At 34.6% G+C, this 22,260-nt stretch overlaps 1 protein-coding gene across 1 annotated transcript in view; it reads left to right on the forward strand.

The window, feature by feature from the left end:
* The window catches only part of Dbp73D (putative ATP-dependent RNA helicase Dbp73D), a 39,797-nt gene that overhangs the window by 4,960 nt on the left and 12,577 nt on the right, over positions 1–22,260 (forward strand). The window contains exons 2-8 of the mRNA XM_081742371.1: positions 718–1,405; positions 6,426–6,576; positions 9,130–9,257; positions 13,271–13,448; positions 14,371–14,568; positions 17,158–17,346; positions 19,348–19,651. Of these exons, the coding sequence (XP_081598497.1) occupies positions 718–1,405; positions 6,426–6,576; positions 9,130–9,257; positions 13,271–13,448; positions 14,371–14,568; positions 17,158–17,346; positions 19,348–19,651 (1,836 nt within the window). The remainder of the gene's footprint in view (positions 1–717; positions 1,406–6,425; positions 6,577–9,129; positions 9,258–13,270; positions 13,449–14,370; positions 14,569–17,157; positions 17,347–19,347; positions 19,652–22,260) is intronic.

Genomic DNA, 22,260 nt, shown 5'->3' on the forward strand with positions numbered 1-22,260 from the left:
AGATAATTATGGAAAAGAGTAACAAAAAGATATTTAGTCACAATTCCGCTCTGTCTCACGACGCCATCATAGTTGTTTTGTATTTTCCTGCACTCAATTCGAGCTCTGATTGGCTATTGAATACCCTTGAATTGGATTGTTTAGAACAGGACCGAAACGAAATTTCTTGAACGAAACTCTTGAATTCAAGACAAAAATAACGTCATTGCTAACGTCTTTTTCATCAAATAGTCTTGAATGGTCTTGAACAAGACTCTTGTTCAAGTTTTCTTGGATCGTCTACAAGCAGTATAACAGTTCAGCAGTTTTCTTGTGTTTATGAGATAGACAACGTCGATTTCATTTATACATGTATATAGATAAGACTCGAAAACTAGTTGAAACTTATGTAGTGTTGTAAAAAGAAATCATCCTTCATTTAATTTTAATTTTACATATAACTTAGGAACCAAATGTTTATACACCACAATATTTCACAAGTTTTTATCGCAGGTCAGAATATACCATGACGCTAAGTTTGATCCAAATCATAAGAGTTCGGTCGAACCCGTACGATATATAATGATCTTGTCATTGTCTTTTCGGGAGCAAAACAAATGAAGGACGAGTATAAAGTGAATGTTTTTTTATGTTAAAAATGGGTCCTTTGCTCAAATTGCGAAAGAGAAACCATAATTTATTTATTGTTTTTTTAATTTTTTTAATTTTTTTTTTCAGATTTTGGGGTGAAGAAGATAGTAGTGCGCAGCAAAAAATTGATGAAGAAGAACATCTCTCCCGACTACTGTCTAAAATTGAAAAGAAGAAGTTACAGAAAGAACATAGCAATTTACCAGCCGAATCCACTGATGTATTACATTCTTCCATCGATGAAAACACCAAGTCAAAATCGGAAGAAAAACGTTGTAAGAAACGTTCTCCTAAAGTGGACATAAAACAAGAACAAATATCGGACGATGAACGGGAACGTGATGAAGAAGTGTTACGGAAGCGAAAGAAAGAGGAAACCAATGAGGACGTAAAATATTCCGAATTGTTAGAAATAAAAAAGAAAAAGAAGAAGCGCAAATATAGTGAAGGTGAGTGTAACGAAAGCAGTTTTGAGACTTTTCTGAGTGACAAGAACGTAAAAGAAGAACCATCCTTTCATTATGAAGAAAGTGAAACTAAAAGTACGGATCCCCCGGATCCTGATACCGAAGTTCTTAGTGACGTAAGTCCTAAAAGTAAAGTGAAGAAGAAGAAGAAAAAAGTCAAATTAGTTGAAGAACATTTATCTGACAGAGAAACAACTGATCAGCTTGCTGAAACAAATGAAGTTGATGCCGATATCACTAAAGGAGAAAATGCTGATTTGACAGAGTTTACTGTACTCGGCTCTGATGATTTTGATAAGAGGGAAAAGGTAAGGAGTCAATCATTTCGTAAATGTTTTTATTTTTTAATTTTTTCATCCATATGGATAGTTTATAAAACATGGAAAATAATTATAAGTTAGTAATGTGTTTCATATCTTGGAGTGTTTTGAACAAACTTAACAAGCTCGCTCGAACAAGCTCGTTACTGAATTCTCCATGTCCGCGTGTCTGTTTGTGTGACTGTTTGTTATTTGCGAATTTTTCAATTTTGAGCCCCCCATTCGATAGAACATCAATAACTATCTAAAAGAAGTGACGGAATTTTTCGTGTCACTCTTACCGTTCCAGAGATATTGGCCAAAAAAGTTCCGATTTCGTGAGATTCAAGGAGTCATATCTCGGAACCGTAAGTTATAGAGAACTGTTAATGATGTTGATCAATACCTAAGAGGATGGTGAACATTTTGGTACCAAATAGTAACCGGTGGCCACTGATTGTATCTGCATTTTCAGTACATATGCGGTGATAAAAATGACAGCTCAGTATAGCTAATTCAATTGTTTTCCCTAATATGCAGGTTCCAAATACCGGCGTGTAAGTGTATTATCCATTGAATTTAGTCAAATAAATTTAATATACAATTTCCTATAAATTTCGAAAAAATTAATTGTTTTTAAGTTCATGCTGGTAATGCACTTCGAGCATTCTCAATTGGTTTCTTCTGAAGTTGCGATAATTATAAAATGTCAAAAAATAGAATATACTGTCGCCAAAAAATGATAGTGGATATTATCGTGTTAATTTTTGAAGACAAGCGTTACAGGGACACTTGACCACATATTTCAGAGGTTTTGTATGAAAAAGTGTGTTTCTGCGGATGGACCAAATCTGTAACTATCTTTTAGTGGCCACTGTAGTAGTAGAAGATACATTCAAAAAATAAGACCAGAAAGGTCCTTAAAACCGTATGTTATGATTCTCATGTCCAGAACATAAGATGAGGTCCTTTGGGAGGTAATTGACTCGATTTTAGAAGCTACCGTAATCTCGTAGTTGAAACGTAAGAATTACTCTTTAATATCATCTTCTCCCCTTTGTGTTTTACTGTCTACCACCCGCCTAATAAGATGATATTTTCTAGTCTAGTTTGGAATGTCCTAGTCAATTCCTTTGTCTCTTTAACATTGTTAGTATTGTATACAATATAAAGTTTTCATGCTGATAAATATGTATTCATTAGGATAGTAATTTGATTTTGTAACCATTTCACAAGTGTTCCGAAAAACAGTTTTCGTCGTTCGAGCTGTTTGTTCAAATATTATAACAGGGGATTCCAAACGTTGTTAGAACTCAATAATAATTTTCTTTAATTTTTCTCCTCTGTCTGTCATTAAGTTATTTAATTTTTATCTCAGGCGCTTCTTATATCAGTCAGTAGATTTGGAATTCGTAGTGTATTGTATGATGGGGTGCTGAGAAGTCTTTACCTTTTTTAAGAAAAACAAGTCAAAGTCAGTTTTATGATGAATTTATTCAACATACTCCCCTTTCACTTTCACGAATTTTGGCTCGGTTTGTTTAACTTGATAATCTTTTTCCTTGTCCAGAAGGCAATAATCATTAGACGTTAAACTAAAAATATTAGTCTACTCACATTTTTCTGTAATTCCTAAATATTTAAGTTTTCAAGCTTTCGATTCTCCCCTAGAGTCTTGGTCACGGAGGTTAAAAACATGAAGAAAAAGACGAGAAACATCAAAGAATAAAAACGAACGGACTTAACAAGGGGAAGAGCTGTGTGCAAAACAGTTGTCAAGTGCGTCAGTGATCTGTAGATGTTCTTGAAGCAAACTAAGATATGGCGGAGTCAGTTTGTGCGCCTTTTCTGCTTTTGTTGGGAGGTTGGCAACTCATTTTTATTATCATGCCAATGTTGTGAAAATTTTGTGATAACCGCCTCCCATTCGTCATTCAACCGTCCCTTTTCTATATTTAATTTTGGTTTTCTTAAGTGAATAAATAAATTTTCAAAAACCAGTCTCTCTACTTCATTTCTAGTTTCAAATAAAATCTTTGAATCTTGTACCCTGTGTTGCGTTTCTTTAAAATGTTTAGATAAACCTGACACCGGATTTTCCGCTTTCGAATCTCTGTGTTCCTTTACTCGGCCTTTTAAATTTCTTTTCGTTTTGCCTATGTAACTCTCTTGGCAAGTGCATTTTATTTCGTAAATACCCGATTTCTTATTGGAATCTCTGTAATAACTCTTAAATTGGGTGATGTTCTTTCCTAAAGTTTTAGGTAGTTTTAAAGCTGTACGTAAAACCTCATTGTGCATATATTCTATTTAATGCAGTTGTCAATCTAGGAGAAATAGGCAATCCTATCCATATTTTATCCTTCCTTTTATCCTAATTTATTGCTAATTTTAGTGTTTTCCGTGATAAAAAGAACTAAGTTGAATAAGATGTAAAAATATTTCTGTGGCCGCGCGTAGCGTAGTCGCTAACGCTCTCGCTTTTAGATGCGAGCGGTCCCGGGTTCGATTCCCGGTGGGAGTACTCGGTCGAAAAAGTGTAAAAAGCTTTCTCCGCCCAGCCATCCTGAATGAGGTTTTCCTCAGTCACACGAGGTAAATGCCGGGATGGTACCTAATTTATAGGTCCCAGGCCGCTTCCTTCCTTCGCCAATCCTTTCTTCCTTCCCTTTCCCCGGATAGTGTGATCGCCAAGCGACGTCATCCTTCATAAATGACGGGCTAAATGGCTATAGATACCGAAAGCCCAGAAATCTAAATCCTAACCCAAAAAAATATTTCTGAAGCTGAAGCTCTTTATTCTAGTGTAGCCGTCGACAAAATTTTGTGCCGAAATTATACTAGAAATAAACAGTCCAATTAGGATTCCCAGGACATTTAATAAGTCAGCGTTATTCTCTTGTAGTTCTTTACTCGATAACCCATAAAATATGTTTCACTTTCTCAAAGCTTTCCTCATTCTTAACTTTACCCTTACTTGCAGCTACATTTCAAAATGAAATGAAATCTTTGAGTTTTACGTCCCACGGTTATGCCGGTTAGGCTAAAAAAGAAGACGGTGATGATGAGTAATGAATGAAATGGTGGAATGAAGAAAGTGTGAGAAAACGGGAGAACCCCGAGAAAACCCACGCACACGGTGTTTGTCCACCACAAAGTCCACTTGGCAGAGCTGGGATCGAACCCGGGACCCCAAGCACCAGAGGCGAACGCTCTACCACTGAGCCATCGCGGCCCGTTGAGCTACATTTCAGATTTCCACATATAATGTAATATATGTCACTGTATTTTTCCTCTCATACTTTTATACTTGACAGTTTTCTCTTCGTTTCAATCACCTTTGCTCTCGTCTCTTTAATGTGGATTTTCATCCCTTATATTGTGCTGATTTTCTTCAAAGTTGATAACACTCAACTTGTCAAAGGAGATGAACGTGACCAGAGGCGCCCTAAGAAAATTTCGTAGGGAAAGGGGCATCTCCATGGTTGTTATATTACGTCTGGTATTTAATATACGTGGTTTGCTATATTACGTATACATTTTTGTGAGCCGAAGGGCTTCCCCCCTTTAGGCGCCCATGGTGAAAAAGGACACAGAGTAAACTCGCCAATTCATTGATAAACCTGAGAAAACAAGACTTTGTTCACAACATTCTGTGTTTACATTCATTTCCATACCAACAAGTAGACAATTGATGAAACATTACATCAATTTTTTTTATGACCGAGAAAAATACATACAAACCTTAAAACAATTTTTTTGTTTTTTAAATAAGAATACAAGTTCAACACATTTTGTGAAGTGAGAATTTCTGTCGTAAGGGTTTGAAAAGTGAACAAAAAAAGAAAAAAAAAGTATGTCACCGGTTTAGCAGCAAGTAGAAGACATTGACAACAATACCAGATAGCATCGAATCGAAGACTCACATCGGTTACACATGTAAAATTTCATTGCTCTACGATATGTGGAAGTGGTTCAGGGTAAAACTTTCTCGCGCACCTATCGTTAGCCTGCAAATTTCAAAGAAACCATACATGTGCAAATTACTTAGAAATTATTGATTTGCGACCCCCGGCTCATATAGGTGAAAATGTTCTAAGATCCTTGTAGAATATCCCCTTGCAAGGAATGCATCGAATTACCAGTCACCCTATATATATATATACTAGCTGAACCTGCGCTGTCTACTCAGTATATCGTTCTGTTATGACCATGAATCTCCTTCCCACTGTACATGTCTCCTTACTCACACAAGTAAAAGATAGAAGACTCACAAAGGAAATGAATTGTTATGTATAGATGTTGGAGTGAGTTTGTAGCAGATTTGTAGAAGTAACACGATACCAAGTGGAAATATTTTTTCCTAATAAATCCATATCCGTTCGAGTACGCCTCATTGCGTCTCTTGAGGCCGTTGAAGTTGCCAGCATGCAATAGGTTTTGCCATTCAGATTTAAGCAAAGCGCTTGCCATGTTCGTCAACCCGCCATTCATAACTTCTCTACTGGTTGCCTAACACTGTAGTCTCGTCCTTCATGTTAATCTTATGGGCTCAAAACGGCCCCTAAAATGTTGAATAGAATAATAACGACACGGTTTTAGAACATTTGAGTGAGGACAATCTACACAAAATTTGGAATCGACCAGCAAAAACGGCACATTTCTAGCACATATAATTTTTCAAGATCTCATTGTCGAAAGGAATGGAGATAAACATATAAACTAGTATTTTAATATATAGATATATTATCCCGGATACAAGGTAAAAACGTTTACATCTAAGTTATTCAGTATATATCCCATAGCTACAATTAGCAGTTGCAGAGAATAAGTGATTGAAACTGTTAAAAAAAACTTGTAGACACACGTAACCAGGCAAATTATACATTTATCTTCTTTGAAAATTAGTGTTTAAAATACATCAATTATAATCTTTAAATAAGTTAACTGTTAAATTGTATTTCCAGATTTCGAGCTACGAGTTCCATGTAATGATGCTGATTCTAGTTTTCTTTTATATTTATAATAGGTGAAACGAGTATTACCGCATTGGTTAACTACACCATCAATAGTTTCGTCAGATTTAAAACATCTGAGCACAAGAGTAGAAGATATTTCACTCCTAGATGATCAATTGGTGAAGAAGTTGAAAGAAAATAATATAACTCACTTCTTTCCAGGTTTGTTTACCGTTTTCTAGTTAGAATTAAAGTACAGCCTAAATTTAAATATATTTTCCATGAGTATGCTGAATTTGTATATATATGTAATTGGGTACCTGCTGTATCTTTGCGATAAACCTTAGTTGGAATTTGTTTCCTTTTCTATGTATGTTCAGGCCTAATACATATTATGGTTAATTCTAGTTAATTCCAGGTTGCGGTGTCACTTCGGTGTTTAGATGTATTGGAGTTTAGACAATTGTGTAGAAATCGTCTAATATTTTGTGTATTGTAATCTAAAGATTTTAAAATTTCGGTTTCGGTTTCAAAATGATTTGATGAAAGAGGATAAGTTTGCCATAATTAATCTGTCAGTCTGGTTGTAAAATTTGTCCGAAAATGCGTCGAAGTTGTTCTTCAGGTATCATTCCAAGAGGTTTAGTTTTCATCTGATTTGGTTATTTAGGAGGGGAAAGATATTATTTTCTTAGTTAAGTAGTATTCAGTGAAGTACTTCAATTTATAGGTTGTATTCGAGTTTTGTTAGCAAAACAAAATATCACCATAATTGAAATAGATGAAATACTAAACTTCTTGGAGTACTGTTTGAAAAACAACGTATTCCAATTTTCGGGCAGAGTTTATAAACTATGTAACGGACCAATTATTGGAAACCATTTATCTCCTTTCACAGCGAATACAGTGCTGAATTAGTTTGAAACCAAAATTTTAAACTCTTGAGACTTACAATACACAAAATATTGTTTTGCGCGCGATGCGTTATATTTATGTAAGGAAGATACTCAAAATTTCTATACAACTTTCTAAACTGTATACACCTCGACATCAATATAACAGAGAAAACTAAAATTAACAATAGCATGAGTTCCGTAAAGGGACCGTATATAGAAAGATTTACCACAAAGATATACCAAGCATCTAATACACATACGCAAATTCAGCACACTCAAATATAACAAAAGCTAACCTCTGATAAAAATTTCGTTCGCTGACATTCAATTCTATATTTCAATGATAACTATAAAACAATTGAAATCAACTTTTCGTCACACACAAGAGGTATTACAGTATTAAAATAAATAATGATAACATAAAATGGATAGGTAATCTTTTACATTATTCAGTTTCAAACAAAATTTAAAAAAGAAAGGAAGAAAAAAGGAAGCATAATTTTAGCATTTTAGTGCCACCAAAGAACATAGAGAAAACTTAATGTATTACAAAAGTTTCTTCATTAGTCCTCTGTCTTCTATGCATGTGTTTAGGAATACACAGTCTTGTTAATAATAATAATAATAATAATAATAATAATAATAATAATAATAATAATAATTATTATTATTATTATTATTATTATTATTATTATTATTATTATTATTATTATTATTATTATTATTATTATTATTATTATTACTATACTACTACTACTACTACTACTACTTCTTCTTCTTCTTCTTCTTCTTCTTCAATGTAGAAGGCAACATGCTAGCAATCGTAGGTAGGAAATTCGAATACTTTGGCTCTAAATAAATATTTCATTTCACTGAAGGCAATGCATATTTGTTTGATTTAATCCCAACTGTGGGTAAGGATACGGTGATATTACTTTAAAAAAATAAAATAAAAAAAAATAAAAACTTTACATTGCAAGATAAAAAGGAACACACACATTAGATTGAAAGAACATATTCATAATGATGTCTCATCTACATATTCATGATCCTAAATATGATAATGTCCGAATATTAAGTCTTTCAAAATACATGAAAGATACATAGCATAACATGGATGAAACGAAAATTATCAATAATAATAATTCATAGAAAGATAAGCCTTATTCAACACATATTAATAAAGCAAACCTGGTCAAGACATTAAATATATTAATAACTTTGTAATAGTTTCGGCAGTGTAACACGGGTGTAATTAATAAATCTTAATGCTTTGGCCAGTTTTTGTTTTATTAATATCTGGTGAACATTTCCACAGCTATAATTGAACAATATACAAACCTTTTTCATTGGAACGAAGACATCAAAATTAATTGCGACAGAAGCACTGTGGAAAGAAATTGGAATATCATCATTGACACCTTCACCGTCGTTACCATTTACGGAAGAAGAAGCATGAAGATTTAAGATTTATTTACTATGTAGTATAGAAACTTTAGTTGGCTAGTGTAAATATTTTCTTTATTTTATTTGTTAATGATTGTTTCCTAGGTAGATAATTTCTATACACTTTATTCCTACGAAAGCGTTTTTTTGCCTATACTCGTCAGTGTTGAGATCTATTAGCGAAAATTTGAGATTAACGTGTTTCTTTGAACTTAACTGCAACAGGATGCAGAAAAGAAGAATGGGTACTTTTTGAGGCTATTGGTAGGATTGTTCTTCAAGCAGCTTACATCATATTTTTTCAACTTTTTGTTTACTTTATTCCACTTTATCTTCAAACTGTTTTAACACACATTATAATAGAAATAGGAACATTGTCGATTGATTCTATGTATGCTTATGGCCATAATTGTTTCTTTCTTTTTCTTTTTAGTTCAGTGTCAAGTAATACCGTGGCTTCTAAACGCCCAGAGGAAGAGCCACTATTGGCCAAGTGACATATGTGTTTCAGCCCCAACAGGGAGTGGAAAAACATTGGCATATGTTCTTCCTATTATTCAGGTATGTTTTTCGTATGTACGAGAGAAACATTACATAATTGTTGTTGATGATGTTGAGTGTAACGTCCCTTTCAGCAGCGAGGCCATATGAGACGGGACCTACTGATTAACGTGAAATCCGAACCACATGAGCTCCTTCCGGGAATCGAACCCGGGTCTCCCACGCCAAAGGCGCGTACGCTACGCAATTGTAGTTCTTATAGCTTCGCGTAGAGTTTGTGATGAGAATCAACACTTCAAAGAATTAATGAGCTGTTAATCTAACGTATATTGTTAAGTTAATACTTGTAAATCTACAGTTACTGTTTTAAAAGATCAATAACCTTACCTCAAGTATCTAAGAAATCGTATTTCCGCAGAAAGTTTCGATACTATTGTGTATTTCAGATGTAAAGCATCACGGGCAGTAGCCAATGCTGTGCGATATTCCGCGCTGTGTTGCCGGATTTCGGACTCCCCTTTCCCTTCTCGCTCTTCCTCTAGTTGAGATTATTACACATACATTGGCAACATTATTCACAATGTAAATATACTATTCCAGCAAACTCAAAAATTTTGGCTGTGTATCCTAGAAGTATATATAGCAACTGAATAACCTACCTATTAACTTATTCCAGTGGAACTGCTAAACGTTCGTCTTCAACACTACTTTCACTATCGTCTATGTCAATTAATATTTCGCCATTGTCTGAATCTGACTCTTGTAAATTTATTATTATGAGTTCCAAAAATTGTAAACACAAAAAATAATTCTTCGAGCTTCACTTCGTAGCTTTTTTTTTGTAAAGAAAATTCCGCACTTGTACTCGGTTTCATTAAAGACATTGTCAACTATAATTTTGGAGAACAAATGAACTACCACGAAAGAAAGCAACCCAGACACTGATGAATTCTGTTTATGCTAGAAGAGAAGTTGCGTTCCTACACACACAACTAGCTCCTTTGCTTCCATGTCTGTTCCTATCATAACATACTCTTATACTTGATGTAGGTCTCACAACAACAATCTATCTGATTCGTAAGCAACACGATATGGTCGAGTTTGTTTTGGGTTACAATAATTTATGACACCACTCAGACGCCTGGTGCTTTTGCATCCCTGCTAGAGCAGTAAAGAAGGAGTACGTAATTGGCCACACATACGTAAGGTATTGAAACGAAGAAACAAAATCATACTGCGTTTCTTCTGTCGAATAAGGAAGAATCTTGCATGAAGGCAATTTCAAAACAATATTACGAATGTCCCATACCTTCTGTTCTTATATATATATTGAGTTGAGTTGATTTTAGTTTAGCTTTCAGCAGCGAGGCTCTATGAGACGTGGACCTACTGATTAACGTGGAACCACATGAGCTCCCGCCGGGAATCGAATATATATATATATATATATATATATATATATATATATATATATATATGTGTGTGAATCAGGTTGCAGAGGCTTGTTATTTAATTCGATCGCTTACTATTCTCAAGGGTGTAGAAACGGGGGAAAAGGGGGCCTTGACTTTCCAAACTATTTCCAGCCCCGAAATGAGGTTCATCTAATATATGTTTAGTAAACTTATTTAATAGGCCCTAGTTAATGCAAATTAGGAACGTTTATAATAAAATACGATTTTTTTAAAAAAGAAAAAAGAAAACATCATCAATACAGTTTCTGTACCTAATTACAAGGACGCTGATTTCTCTGTATTTTTTTTTGGGGGGGGGGGGGCATTCAGATGCAGAAAGCATATATGATGATTTTAAGACAAATTGCATTCAAATTATGCCTAATATTGCAAATTTACAAATAAAATGAGGGGGCCCTGGCTCCCTCAGTCCCCCCAGGATCGGCGTCCTTGCCTAATTAAAACAACTAACATTAATTATATGCTTTATATTCTCATTTCCCTAACTGGACGCTCACCGTGTGATCTCACTACTATATTATTGCATAATAATATCTGAGTTGATATTTTTTCGAGTTTTTTTCCCTTTAGTATTTTAACCTACATAAACACAAAGTCGGATAAACAGACTGCTAGAAACAGCATTTGTTTTCTTATGAATAGCTTATTGATTTATCTCTTACAATCCGGTTTTCAACTTCAGTACTGTCAAGATCCGTCTTTTGTTAAGGTAGCATCGAGAAAACATAATACAGTGAAACCTCTCAATAACGGACACCAATGGAACATGAATTTTTGTCCGTTACTGAGAGGTGTCCGTTACAGAGAGGTTACAGTAATTTAATTTCTCGCAACGGTAATTGTATGGAGTAATATACAGTAGATATATTATGTATGAGCGTAAATACGTTAAATTCAATATGAAAATACTCTACTTAGTACGTATTTGAATTACTGGAAGGGATGAAGGAGAAATTAATTTATGTTAAATAGTATTATTGCTGGGGGATGTGTTAATATATTCGTATATTGCAAAAGATAATGCATGTATGATCATTTTCTTCCTACATGGGAGGGGAAAGCGGGAGGGAAAGAGTTTTTCATTTATTTCAGATTTTCAGGACCTTCTCAAAAGATGCGTTAGGAACCAACTAAACGGCTAAACTCATTAGCTAGTGTCCACTGAGAATCCTCAGTACGGTTGCGGAAAAAAATATCTGTGTGTGTGTGTGTGTGTGTGTTTTTGTTTGTTTGTGTACTGGCGGAATGGATGAAAAGGCAAGTTATTGGGAGTGCATATGTTTGTTGACTCAGCCCCAATCGCAAAGAATATCATCTTAGAGAAAGTTGCTTTACTAAGAATGTAAGAGAGGAAACATTGTTCGTTGAAAATGTTATTGTGTAAAAAAAAAAAAAAAAAAGTTTTGTTATCTATGAAATTGTCGGAAACATGCAAGGTCCAGAGAAAAAAGGACTAAATTTGTTAGGGAAGGGAAGATCTTTCGTATAGAATTCTTGGCCATACGACTGACCCTGCATGAGTGATAGCTTATTGAAGGTTTTCTAGAATTTCCCCCAGAAAGCAATTTATTGAGGGCAGAACAAAACAATTTGAAGTTCTGCTTGGTGTTCTGTTTGATGGTTCACCGGTCTAGACTTATGATAGATACACTTGTGGGGAAAATACTTTTGTCTCCTGTAATATACCGCAGAATCGAGAAAAATTCCTGTCCGTTATGAAGAGGTTATTGAAACGTTTGGGGGGAAAAAAGGACCGTCCGCGTCCGTATCTGAGAGTGTCCGTAAAAGGGAGGGTTTTGTTCCATAAGAGAACATACAGTATATTTTTGCCGGGACAAAAAAATCTGTCCGTATTATAGAGGTGTCCGTTAGGGGAGGTTTCACTGTATGAGTATAGTATACATGGTGAGTTAAAATGCTTTCATATTCTGAAAGAGGTCATTTGTTCTATTTTTAATGTGTGAAAAGCTTTCCTCCCCCTGAAAGTAATGTTCCCCTAGAACAACCTGTTGGTTACACCTCTGATTATCCTTTAATAAAAGTTGAGTTCCATTTCCAAATCGAAGAAAAATCCACTGGAAATTAGACGGGACTCAACGCTCGTTTTACTAATTGTTTTATATGGAAACCTTTCAAAGCGTGTTTCATGACAACCAGTTGTCATAAAAAGATGTAGTTTTCACGTATGTGTTCGTAATTCTTTTCTCTACTTCGTAAAGTGAGCAGTTAATGTGCTAATACAATATTTCTAATAAGCGCCTCTGCTATTGTCAAGATTCGCAGTAGCGCGAGAAGTCAGCGTGCAGAACTGCTTGTCGCGAATTGTCAACACCGCTCAAAGCCAATTCGACGCCGCGTGAAGCCAAGTCAAGGCCATGCCGCTTATCATTTGAAATCTGCTTTAGGCTAACTAGGCTAGTGCAAAGACTTGTAGTTTGTCCAGCGGCGTAGTTTACATTCTGAAGAATTTTGTTGTCATATGAATCCTGATGGCTATTTACAAGAAAACAAGGATTTATATTTGCAGTATGGTAAGTAGTTCATGAACTAAGTAATTCATCAAAATGATAAGCTAACTTTGTTTTTGTTGTATTTCAGGCTTTGAAGTCTAGAGTAGTACCACGGATCAGAGCATTGGTAGTCCTACCTTTGAAGGACTTAGCATTGCAGGTGTACAAAGTATTTCTTACATACTGCAAAGATACGATACTGAAGGTTGTACTACTGACGGGAGAAACTTCTTTACAACGAGAACAAAATGAACTAGTCAGGAAAAGTAAGTTTTGATTCTTCTATACATATTTTCTTCCGTGCACTGAAACCAAATTTAAATTAGTTGGGAGTTACGTGGGTTCGCTAGTGACACAACATTCAGGTATTCCAAATTCCTTGTCACAATGAACGAGATGCTTTCACTGAATAAAAATTAAAATAATAATAATATAATGAGTTGAATTTTTCATATGTCAGTAGTTTCTCCAGTACTGTTATGAGCTCTTGTTTACGAAGGTTTTCCATAGTCCTAGAGTCGTGTCTATCAATCTCCAACGGTTCTGTGATTGTTAATCGATGATTCCGAAGGAGCGAATGATGATGATTGTTTTAAAATTGCCAGTTTTAATATTAGTTTGAAAGTTATTTTAAAGTTGGAAAAAACACATGTGTGCACTTGTTGTTAATATAAAAGAAGATGTTTTTTCTTGTTTTGTTAAAATCTTCACCTTGAGAGTGTTTATATGATGTATTTTGATTTTTATTAGAAATTCCATTTACATACTATTTTTTGACAACAAGGTTATTATTTTGTTTTTGGATTTGTTTTAATATTGTATTTACAGGTGATGCACCTTAAAGTCAAAAATTTTTAATTTTTAAAACATTTATGACCTTTAGAACATATTAATCCCCCTTTTAATAAAATACAAGCGTCAACTGTTTGACAAAACCAGTGACGTGTACTTTTGATAGTTTAATTTTTAAAACATTTATGACATTTAAAACATATTACTTGTAAGGAACCAAATAATATTTGATTCAGAAAAGTTATAATCTGTTGACTTGTGTTTGTGAATTAAAATAAAGAAATCGTAATTATTTATGTCTTAATGAGGAACCAAGGACAAACGTCATTTTTGTCCAGTGTTAATTTTTAATTTTTTACTATGTAACAATCTTTAAATGTACTTTGTTTTGCATAGGTTTGTCTGGCTTCGAAAATGTGGCCGATATAGTTGTAACCACCCCAGGTAGATTGGTTGACCATATTCAGTTTACGCAAGGCTTTTCGTTGGAACATCTTAAATATTTAGTATTGGACGAAGCTGACAGAATTATGGACGATATTCAGATTGATTGGCTGTACCATTTGGAAAAACATATTGACTCCTTTAATCCAGGTACATTTTTCTTTCTTCCTTTTCTTCTTTTTTTTTTAAAAAAAAATGAAATGTTTGTCTTTATATTTGCCTTTCAGAGTGAGAAATTCCATTAATGGCTCGGAATATCCACAGTGCTGTAGTTCATTTCAACATTATATCACTAAAATATTGGCCCTATATTAAATATCTAATTTACATGATTTATTAAACATTTTTTTATTATTATTATCAGCACATGTACAATTTTTAAGCTTGTAAGTTACACTCCCACTCTTGAAGTCGGTGCTCCGTATATTTAGAACTTCTCAGGATAAGTTGTAAATGCTTCAAACTCTTACTGTACATGTAGTTGAGTCGCACGATTCCAAAACGTCTCTTGTCCACTTAACGATGTGTTTTTTTCATTGTTTACGATTGGTTAATACCTAATTTCAGCTAATGTATCCCATTTATTTGCATTTTATGGAACTTTTGACTTATTTCAAGGTGTAGAAATTAGAATGGTAAAATTAAAAAAAAAAAAAAGAAAAAGAAAAAATGATTTCCCTAAAGTTTTGTAAGATGGACAAGAGATGTTTTGGAATTTAATAACTCAGTCGGTAAAATAAATATTTCTTCGAAACCAAGTCCACCGATTATAATTGGCATTAATAGGAAGAAATAATAATAAATATGTTTCCTATTGTGAAAAAATATGTAGTTTTTCAAATTAGTTATGATGTAAATAGTTTGGTGACAAATACTCAGTAATAAGTAAATATTTTATAAGTATAAAAAGTTTCGCATTCCTGAAATTATGTGTTATTTTAAGAAAACTTGATATAAAAAACCAAGTCGAGATAAACTCTTAAATTTCATTTTTACACATCTTGTTTATATATAAAAGATTTTTTTTTTTTCTTTTGTTGCGTTGGTTTCTTAAGTGTTTCTAAATTTCATCCGTCAGTTTTTCTGAAGACATCGTCAAGGATTCATCTTATTTTTTTCAGGTAAGTATGTTTTCTAGATCCTTTTCTTTTCTGTCTTCTTTTACGAGACCTGCCCAGAAAGAAAACAATCTTGTTCCGTGTAGTGGTACTTACCGTCTGTGGAAGTTATTCAGATTTATGTCCTTCAAAATTAGTTCCCTCCACTATTGAGAACACATTGTTCTCAGCGCGTCTTCCACTGTTGGAACGCATCGTAGAACACATTTTTTGGAATAGCCTGGAGGTCTCCTAGCGAATTTTTTGTTTTGTCTTTTATGGATTGGAAATGACAACCTTTCAGGGTGGATTTCAACTGGGCAGTAAAAAGAAGTTTGCAGGTTCCAAATAAAGCGAGTGAGGTAGTTTTGGTACAACAATCGTGTTGTTTTTCGCCAAAAAATTCCTAACTAGGAGCATTGTCATTGTGCAGCGTCTATGTTCCATTTTTCGTATAGCCTCTGTTCTAAATAATATCCTTTGTTGATGGTGCGACCACGTGGGACGTATTCATAATGAACAACACCTCGAAAGTCAAAAGTATCAATTTAACGTTTGAGCGATGTTGACGAGCGTTTTTGAGTCTTGGCGAAGATTTTTCCATCTATTGGGATGGCTGTGCCCTTGTTTCTATGCCATAGTCATACACCCAAATCTTATCACCTGCTGTGATGTTTGTCAGCAAAGTGTCGTCTTCATTTGCATATTTGCACGATTCAAAAATTCTTCATAGATTCCCACACATCACCAGTATCGTCGCATTCGGTTTATCAACTAAGAGCACACGGCATTACGATTTTCTGATTTCTGCTTCCTCGTCTATTTCGCAGAGGGTCAAAACGTGAATTTTTCCGTACAACACCGTGCACTTTCTGCACGTAAACGTCATCACATGATGTTCTTGAACGTCCAGGTTTTATGTCGTCTTCGATGGATGTTCTTCCTGCTTTGAAACGTTGAAACCCGATATAACACTGGTTTCGGCTCATATATTCTTTCCCGTATACTTTCTGCAACGTTTTCAAAGTTGCTTTAAACAACTTGCCCAATTTGAAACAAAATTTGATGCGCATACGCTGTTCTTCCAAAATCTTTATTTTCGTAATACCACAAAATCGCCACAAGAAGGAACACAACTTCACTCCAACGTTTGCAGTTTCACAATGATACAAGTTAGGATGATGAAACTACCGTCTGCTTGCTTAGGAAGAATTCAACTACGCGACGCTGGTAAGCATAAAATCAAGGAAAATTTCATTGGTCGTTTTTCTTTTTAAGTTCGATTCCTTTCTGGACATAGCTCGTAAATACAGAAGTATGAACCTATAATTTATACCATAAATTTGTTGTGTAAAGACTAAAAATTATTACCTTCAAAGAAAATGAAATTAAAAACTAGTCGTAGAAAATGTACTTATCTGCAAATATAAGCTGAGACCACGACAATATCTGCACAATAATTGACAGATGAAATGTACGATTAATTAAAGAATCAACGCAACAAAAGGTAATAAAAAACTTTCGTTTTTATTTCATTAGATGGGAGTTAGATAATTGCAAATTACTGATTATATTGCTAATTGTACCATCTGAATTGCTGTATTGACACTCGCTAGTTTTATTTATTTGTTATATATTTCAGAACAAGCACAGTTGGGTAAACCTCTCCCACTAACAGTAACAGCTATCCACTCACTGAAGCCGCCGCCACAAAAATTACTATTCTCAGCAACATTATCCCAGGATCCAGAGAAGTTACGACAACTGAACTTGTTTCAACCAAAGCTGTTCACTTCTGTCGTGAAACATAAAAACAAAGAGGATGTTTCCGGTAGGTTTATTAGTTTGTAACACTGGTGTAACATGTCAATATTAAACTCTTTTTCAGAGCATGTTGGCTTCATGATGAAAGAAATCTATATATAGATTTCTAAGTGCTTTTTACTGTTAATTTTCAAAAACTAGGTACAATATTAAATTTGATACATTGGGGGATTTTTCGTGAGCACGCCTTTCTCTTGCATGTAATTCAATATAGCAGATCCACATAAAAAAAAAAGGCCCGATAATTTTTTTCGCAGAGTTGGATACATTGATGAAGTTGAGCATACACAGGAGCATGCCCTAGTATCTTGCAACAAACATAGAATCGTCCTAGCGAAATTGCGTACGTGCAAGTAGAAGTAAGCTGAAATGGCTGCCGTAATACAAAATCCTACCAAATGTGAAATGAAATCTGTCATACGATTTCTGTAAGCCAAAGGACAGGATGCAGCTGATATTCATCGTGAATTGTGTACCATTTACGGACCGACAGTAATGAGTGAAGGGAAAGTCAGACAATGGCGCAGAGTTTCGCAAAGGGCGTTCAAATGTTTATGACGATGAGCGTAGCGGAAGGCCTAGTGTTTAGACGGACGATCTGGTGGAACGCATTATCGAGAAAGTGCGATCCAATAGCCAGTTCGCAATAACTGCACTCGCCAAAGAGTTTCCAGAAATGTGAAAGTAGTGCATTGAATTATGACTGACATACTGGGTTATCACAGACTATGTGCGAGGTGGGTGACAAAATGCTGACAGAGCACAAGATGAGCACAAAGAGTAAAATATATTGATCATTTAGCCCGCTTAGGGGAAGAAGATGATGTCTTTTCTGACATAGTGACGGAGGATAAATCCTGGATATCGTACGCCACTGGCAAGTCGAAGCATCAGTCAATGTAATGGCAGTACTCTGGTTCTCCTAAAGCGAAGAAATCCAAACAAACACCATCAGTTCACAAAATCATGGTAACCACGTTTTGGGACCAAACGGGTGTGCGTTCTTCTGGGAGTTCTTGGAACAAGACGAACAGTAACAGTAGATGTGTATTGCTAAACACTAAGTAATCTGCAGTATGCTATCAGCGGAGAGGAATGCTGCACTCTGGAATTCTTCTGATCCATGACAGCGCCCTGCTACATACTGCTCATACTGTTGAGACAAGCCAAAGATTTCAATGAGAATTATTCGCTCATTCTCCTTACAATCCCGATCTTGACCCAGCGACTTCTTTCTTTTTCTTCACTGAAAAAGTGGTTTGCATAAAATAGTTTCAACGACAGTGAAGTGCTCAAGATTTCTGGACTGGCTGCACTCTTACGCGACAGATTTTTACACAGAGGGTATATAGAAGTCTCGAAAAATAGTCAAGGTATGTATTTGTATATCAATCACAAAAAATTTCTTCTTCTATATTTTCTTGTTTCTAAAAAATACCGGCCTTTTTTATATATGCGCCTCATAACTACTGTATTTATTACATTAGGTGGGAAGTGAAACATTGAGTACTTTGATCAGGGGCTAGGAATATAGTAGGAATATAGCTTTCGTAATATTCCAAGATGTTATGTCTAGCACTAAAGAATAATAACCGGGCAACTCTCTCTGCAAACAGCAAGAATAATTTATTTTTCGTTTCATCCAGTTTTAAAGAATTTCAATTACATCATTATTATTAAAAGTATTTATGCATTCTAGTTCCAGTTCTAACGTGGAATATTATCTAAGAATCTTATTAGATTATGGAAAAGAGCAATGCTAAATGGTGTTTACCTTGTTGTACTAACTAGTGCTTACGGACTAGTCCAAACAGGTCTGTCGGTTAACTGTCACATCAGATGTCTATGTTTTTCCACTGTACTCTCGGCTTCGAGCTAAAAGAAACGCAGTGTGGCTTTACATAATGTATTTTGAAACCACCACTTTTTTTTTTTTTTTTAATAATAATAATAATAATAATAATATACGAATTGATATGCTATTGTTTCAATATTCCTATGTTTTCAGAATGTGTATCAGATGGAGCTGAAGTAAGAGGGAGCTTTATTGGTAAATACACGACCCCAAAAGAATTGCGCGAGAAATTTGTGGTTTGTGAGCCGACAACAAAACCTTTGTTGTTGCATTATCTTATCATGAAACACCAGTGGAAGCGTATTTTGTGTTTCACAAACTCTCGACAAGCAACTCACAGACTTTGTATACTGTTGAATAATCTTGGAGGACTCCAGGTGAAAGAGATATCTGCAGCGTTAAACAAAACAGAGAGAAGCAAAGTTTTAGCTGACTTTACTGCAGGAAAAATAGACATGTAAGTTATCCTATTAATTTGGTAACTAGCAATATCTATACGTTAAGGTTGTCATTTTGTATTATACGCACTTGTATATAAATAAAAGTAAAATTACGACTGTACTATCATATGGTTTTTCCTCTTCATACGATGATGATTTTGCACCTATAAGAATTCCTGATACCTTCCTCAAGTTCTCTTTACCGTGAAGGCGAAAAATCTAGTTGCCATCTATATCTATATTTTCTTTCAGAAATTTTGTATTTTTCAACTCTAACTTGTACTGCAATAATATCCACACTAAATTGTTAATGAATTAAATATACATTCATGCTATAATTCACTCCAAAACTGTATTTTGAGCATAAAGTCTTGTTTTATAACGAGCAGCGTATAATCGAAGTCACATCTTTGATTACATGCAAAGTGAGTTGATCACACGCTGTTACAAAACGATGGATGTGAGTTTGATTACACGCTGCACGTTATCAGGCCCGTATTTAGGTAAGTGCTATTCTGTGCTTGAGCACAGGGCGGCAGAACTTAGGGGGCGGCAAAATTTTGGATTTTTTTTATTAAAGAATCACAATAAAGTAATATTTAAAACTAGCAACTCGCAGAGTCCCGCACAAGGGCGAGAAAATATGTTAAATGTGTTTAATTCGTCCTAATTACAGTAGTTAATAATTAACTAGCTTATCTGGTTATTTTTAAAAAGTCATCCTCTCCCACCCCCCACCCCACCCCCACTCCCAAGGAGTGAGAATAAAGTTGAACATCATGGAAACTGATACTTATAAACTCAGCGTCCTCGAAAACTATGAATTCAGCACTAATATCTGTCGTTTTCGAGTACTTTTCAAATCTCGCCCCCCCCCCCCCTTTCCCTGGGGAATGGAGTATGACCTTGAAGTTGAATTGGATTAAAACATGAGAAAAGAAAATGCATACAGGAAAAACAGTTTATTTGCAAATACTTTGCAAAGAGTTTCTCTTATTCGTTCGAGTAGCTTAAAAACATATGAAAGAATCCACAATCATTAGGTAAACTAATATAATTTTTTATATGAAAAGTTTTATAAAATGCTTTTTTACTAAACTCATTATAATCTTTAACTATGTGATAAGTTCAAAATAAACAATGTCAAAAACACTAGTTTTTTTAGTTCCATATTTTACTATTACGATGGTAAGAGTTAAATATTTAAGAAATTCAATCATAATTTAAATTTAATTATGAAATATAAAACTGACATAGCGATTGATTAAGAATAAATAGAATGCATTTTCTTCGGACAGTAAATTAAAACCTACATGAATACATGCCAGTATTGAGAGAATGTACCCCCAATGGATGAGTGGTTAAGCTCGTTGCTTTGTAATCAACGGGTACCGGGTTTCATTCCAGGTGGGGACACAAGTGGTTCGGATCCCTAGTTAAGCTGTAGGTCTCGTCCTTAGTACGTCATCATCATCCCATGGAAGACAATGGCAAACTATTATGGGTTCACCGTGCCCAGGGATCTTCGGGTCAAACACCTACCTTCGGGCAGAACACCACATCATAATCATCATTGAGAGAATTAGGCTATTTAAAATTACGTTGTAACTTGTAATACCTCAACTACTACTCAACAAGAGCTGGTATGTTTGAAAAATTACGGCTTGTTTCCTTGTTTGAGACATAAACTTGTGCGGGGGAGGGGAGCGACAAATTACTTAGAGCACAGAGGTGCACAATATATACGGTCCTACACGTTATAAATAAGAATTTTATACTCAAAATTCGTAATTTTGGAGTGAATTATAGGAAAAGCCAATATTTAATTCATTAGCAGAATGCCTACTGATACTTGAAATACTAGAAATTTGTATTGATACTGGAAGTACTGGAAATATACTGGAAATTATTGTGTAATAGTGGAGAAATTTAAACATTCCGTTTGGGGTAGCCCCATCATCTCGGTGTAGGTGAGGATAGGGCTGACTGGCCAACCACTGAAAAACTAGCTAGATCGAGAAAAGAAAATGGATTATGTTTATAATAAAAGTGTTCGTAAAATGTTATTTTTCAACTTATTTTATATTCGTTTAATATTTTTTAAGTGTCATGACAGTAGCATATCTAAATGTATAAGCATGAGCATTAAACATTATTTGATATTTGTAGTTAATTGGTCTTCTTCTTAACAGTGTTTCTGTATCAAATGTAATACGAATGTTTAAAAAAAATAAAAAATCAGAATGTGCACGGTAAGAAAAGAGGTGACTGTGAGAGGTGAGTAGAAGCAAACTTTAAAAAAGGGGGGATTATGACAGGCATTCTGGAAAATAACGTCCAGAAGATATATAATATAATAAAGAGTCACATACACACACTCTTATTATATTTTCGATTTTAACCCACTAGTTTTTCTCATTCTTTCTATTTGAATATTGAATGAAAAAGATTGCTTTTTCACCATATTTTATAGACTGTTAAGTATCACACCACATACTCGTATGTGGGACTTACCTTTGTTTTTCAGTTCTCTGTACTATACTGGAACTTTTTTTTTTTTTTTTTTTCAAATAGGACATTAGAAATACTTCCATGTCAGTCCTGATTAACATTTAGTATGGATATT

The sequence above is a fragment of the Thermobia domestica genome, chromosome 16 (assembly GCF_964235325.1).
Source record: "Thermobia domestica chromosome 16, izTheDome1.hap1.1, whole genome shotgun sequence".
In the NCBI taxonomy this organism is placed as follows: domain Eukaryota; kingdom Metazoa; phylum Arthropoda; class Insecta; order Zygentoma; family Lepismatidae; genus Thermobia; species Thermobia domestica.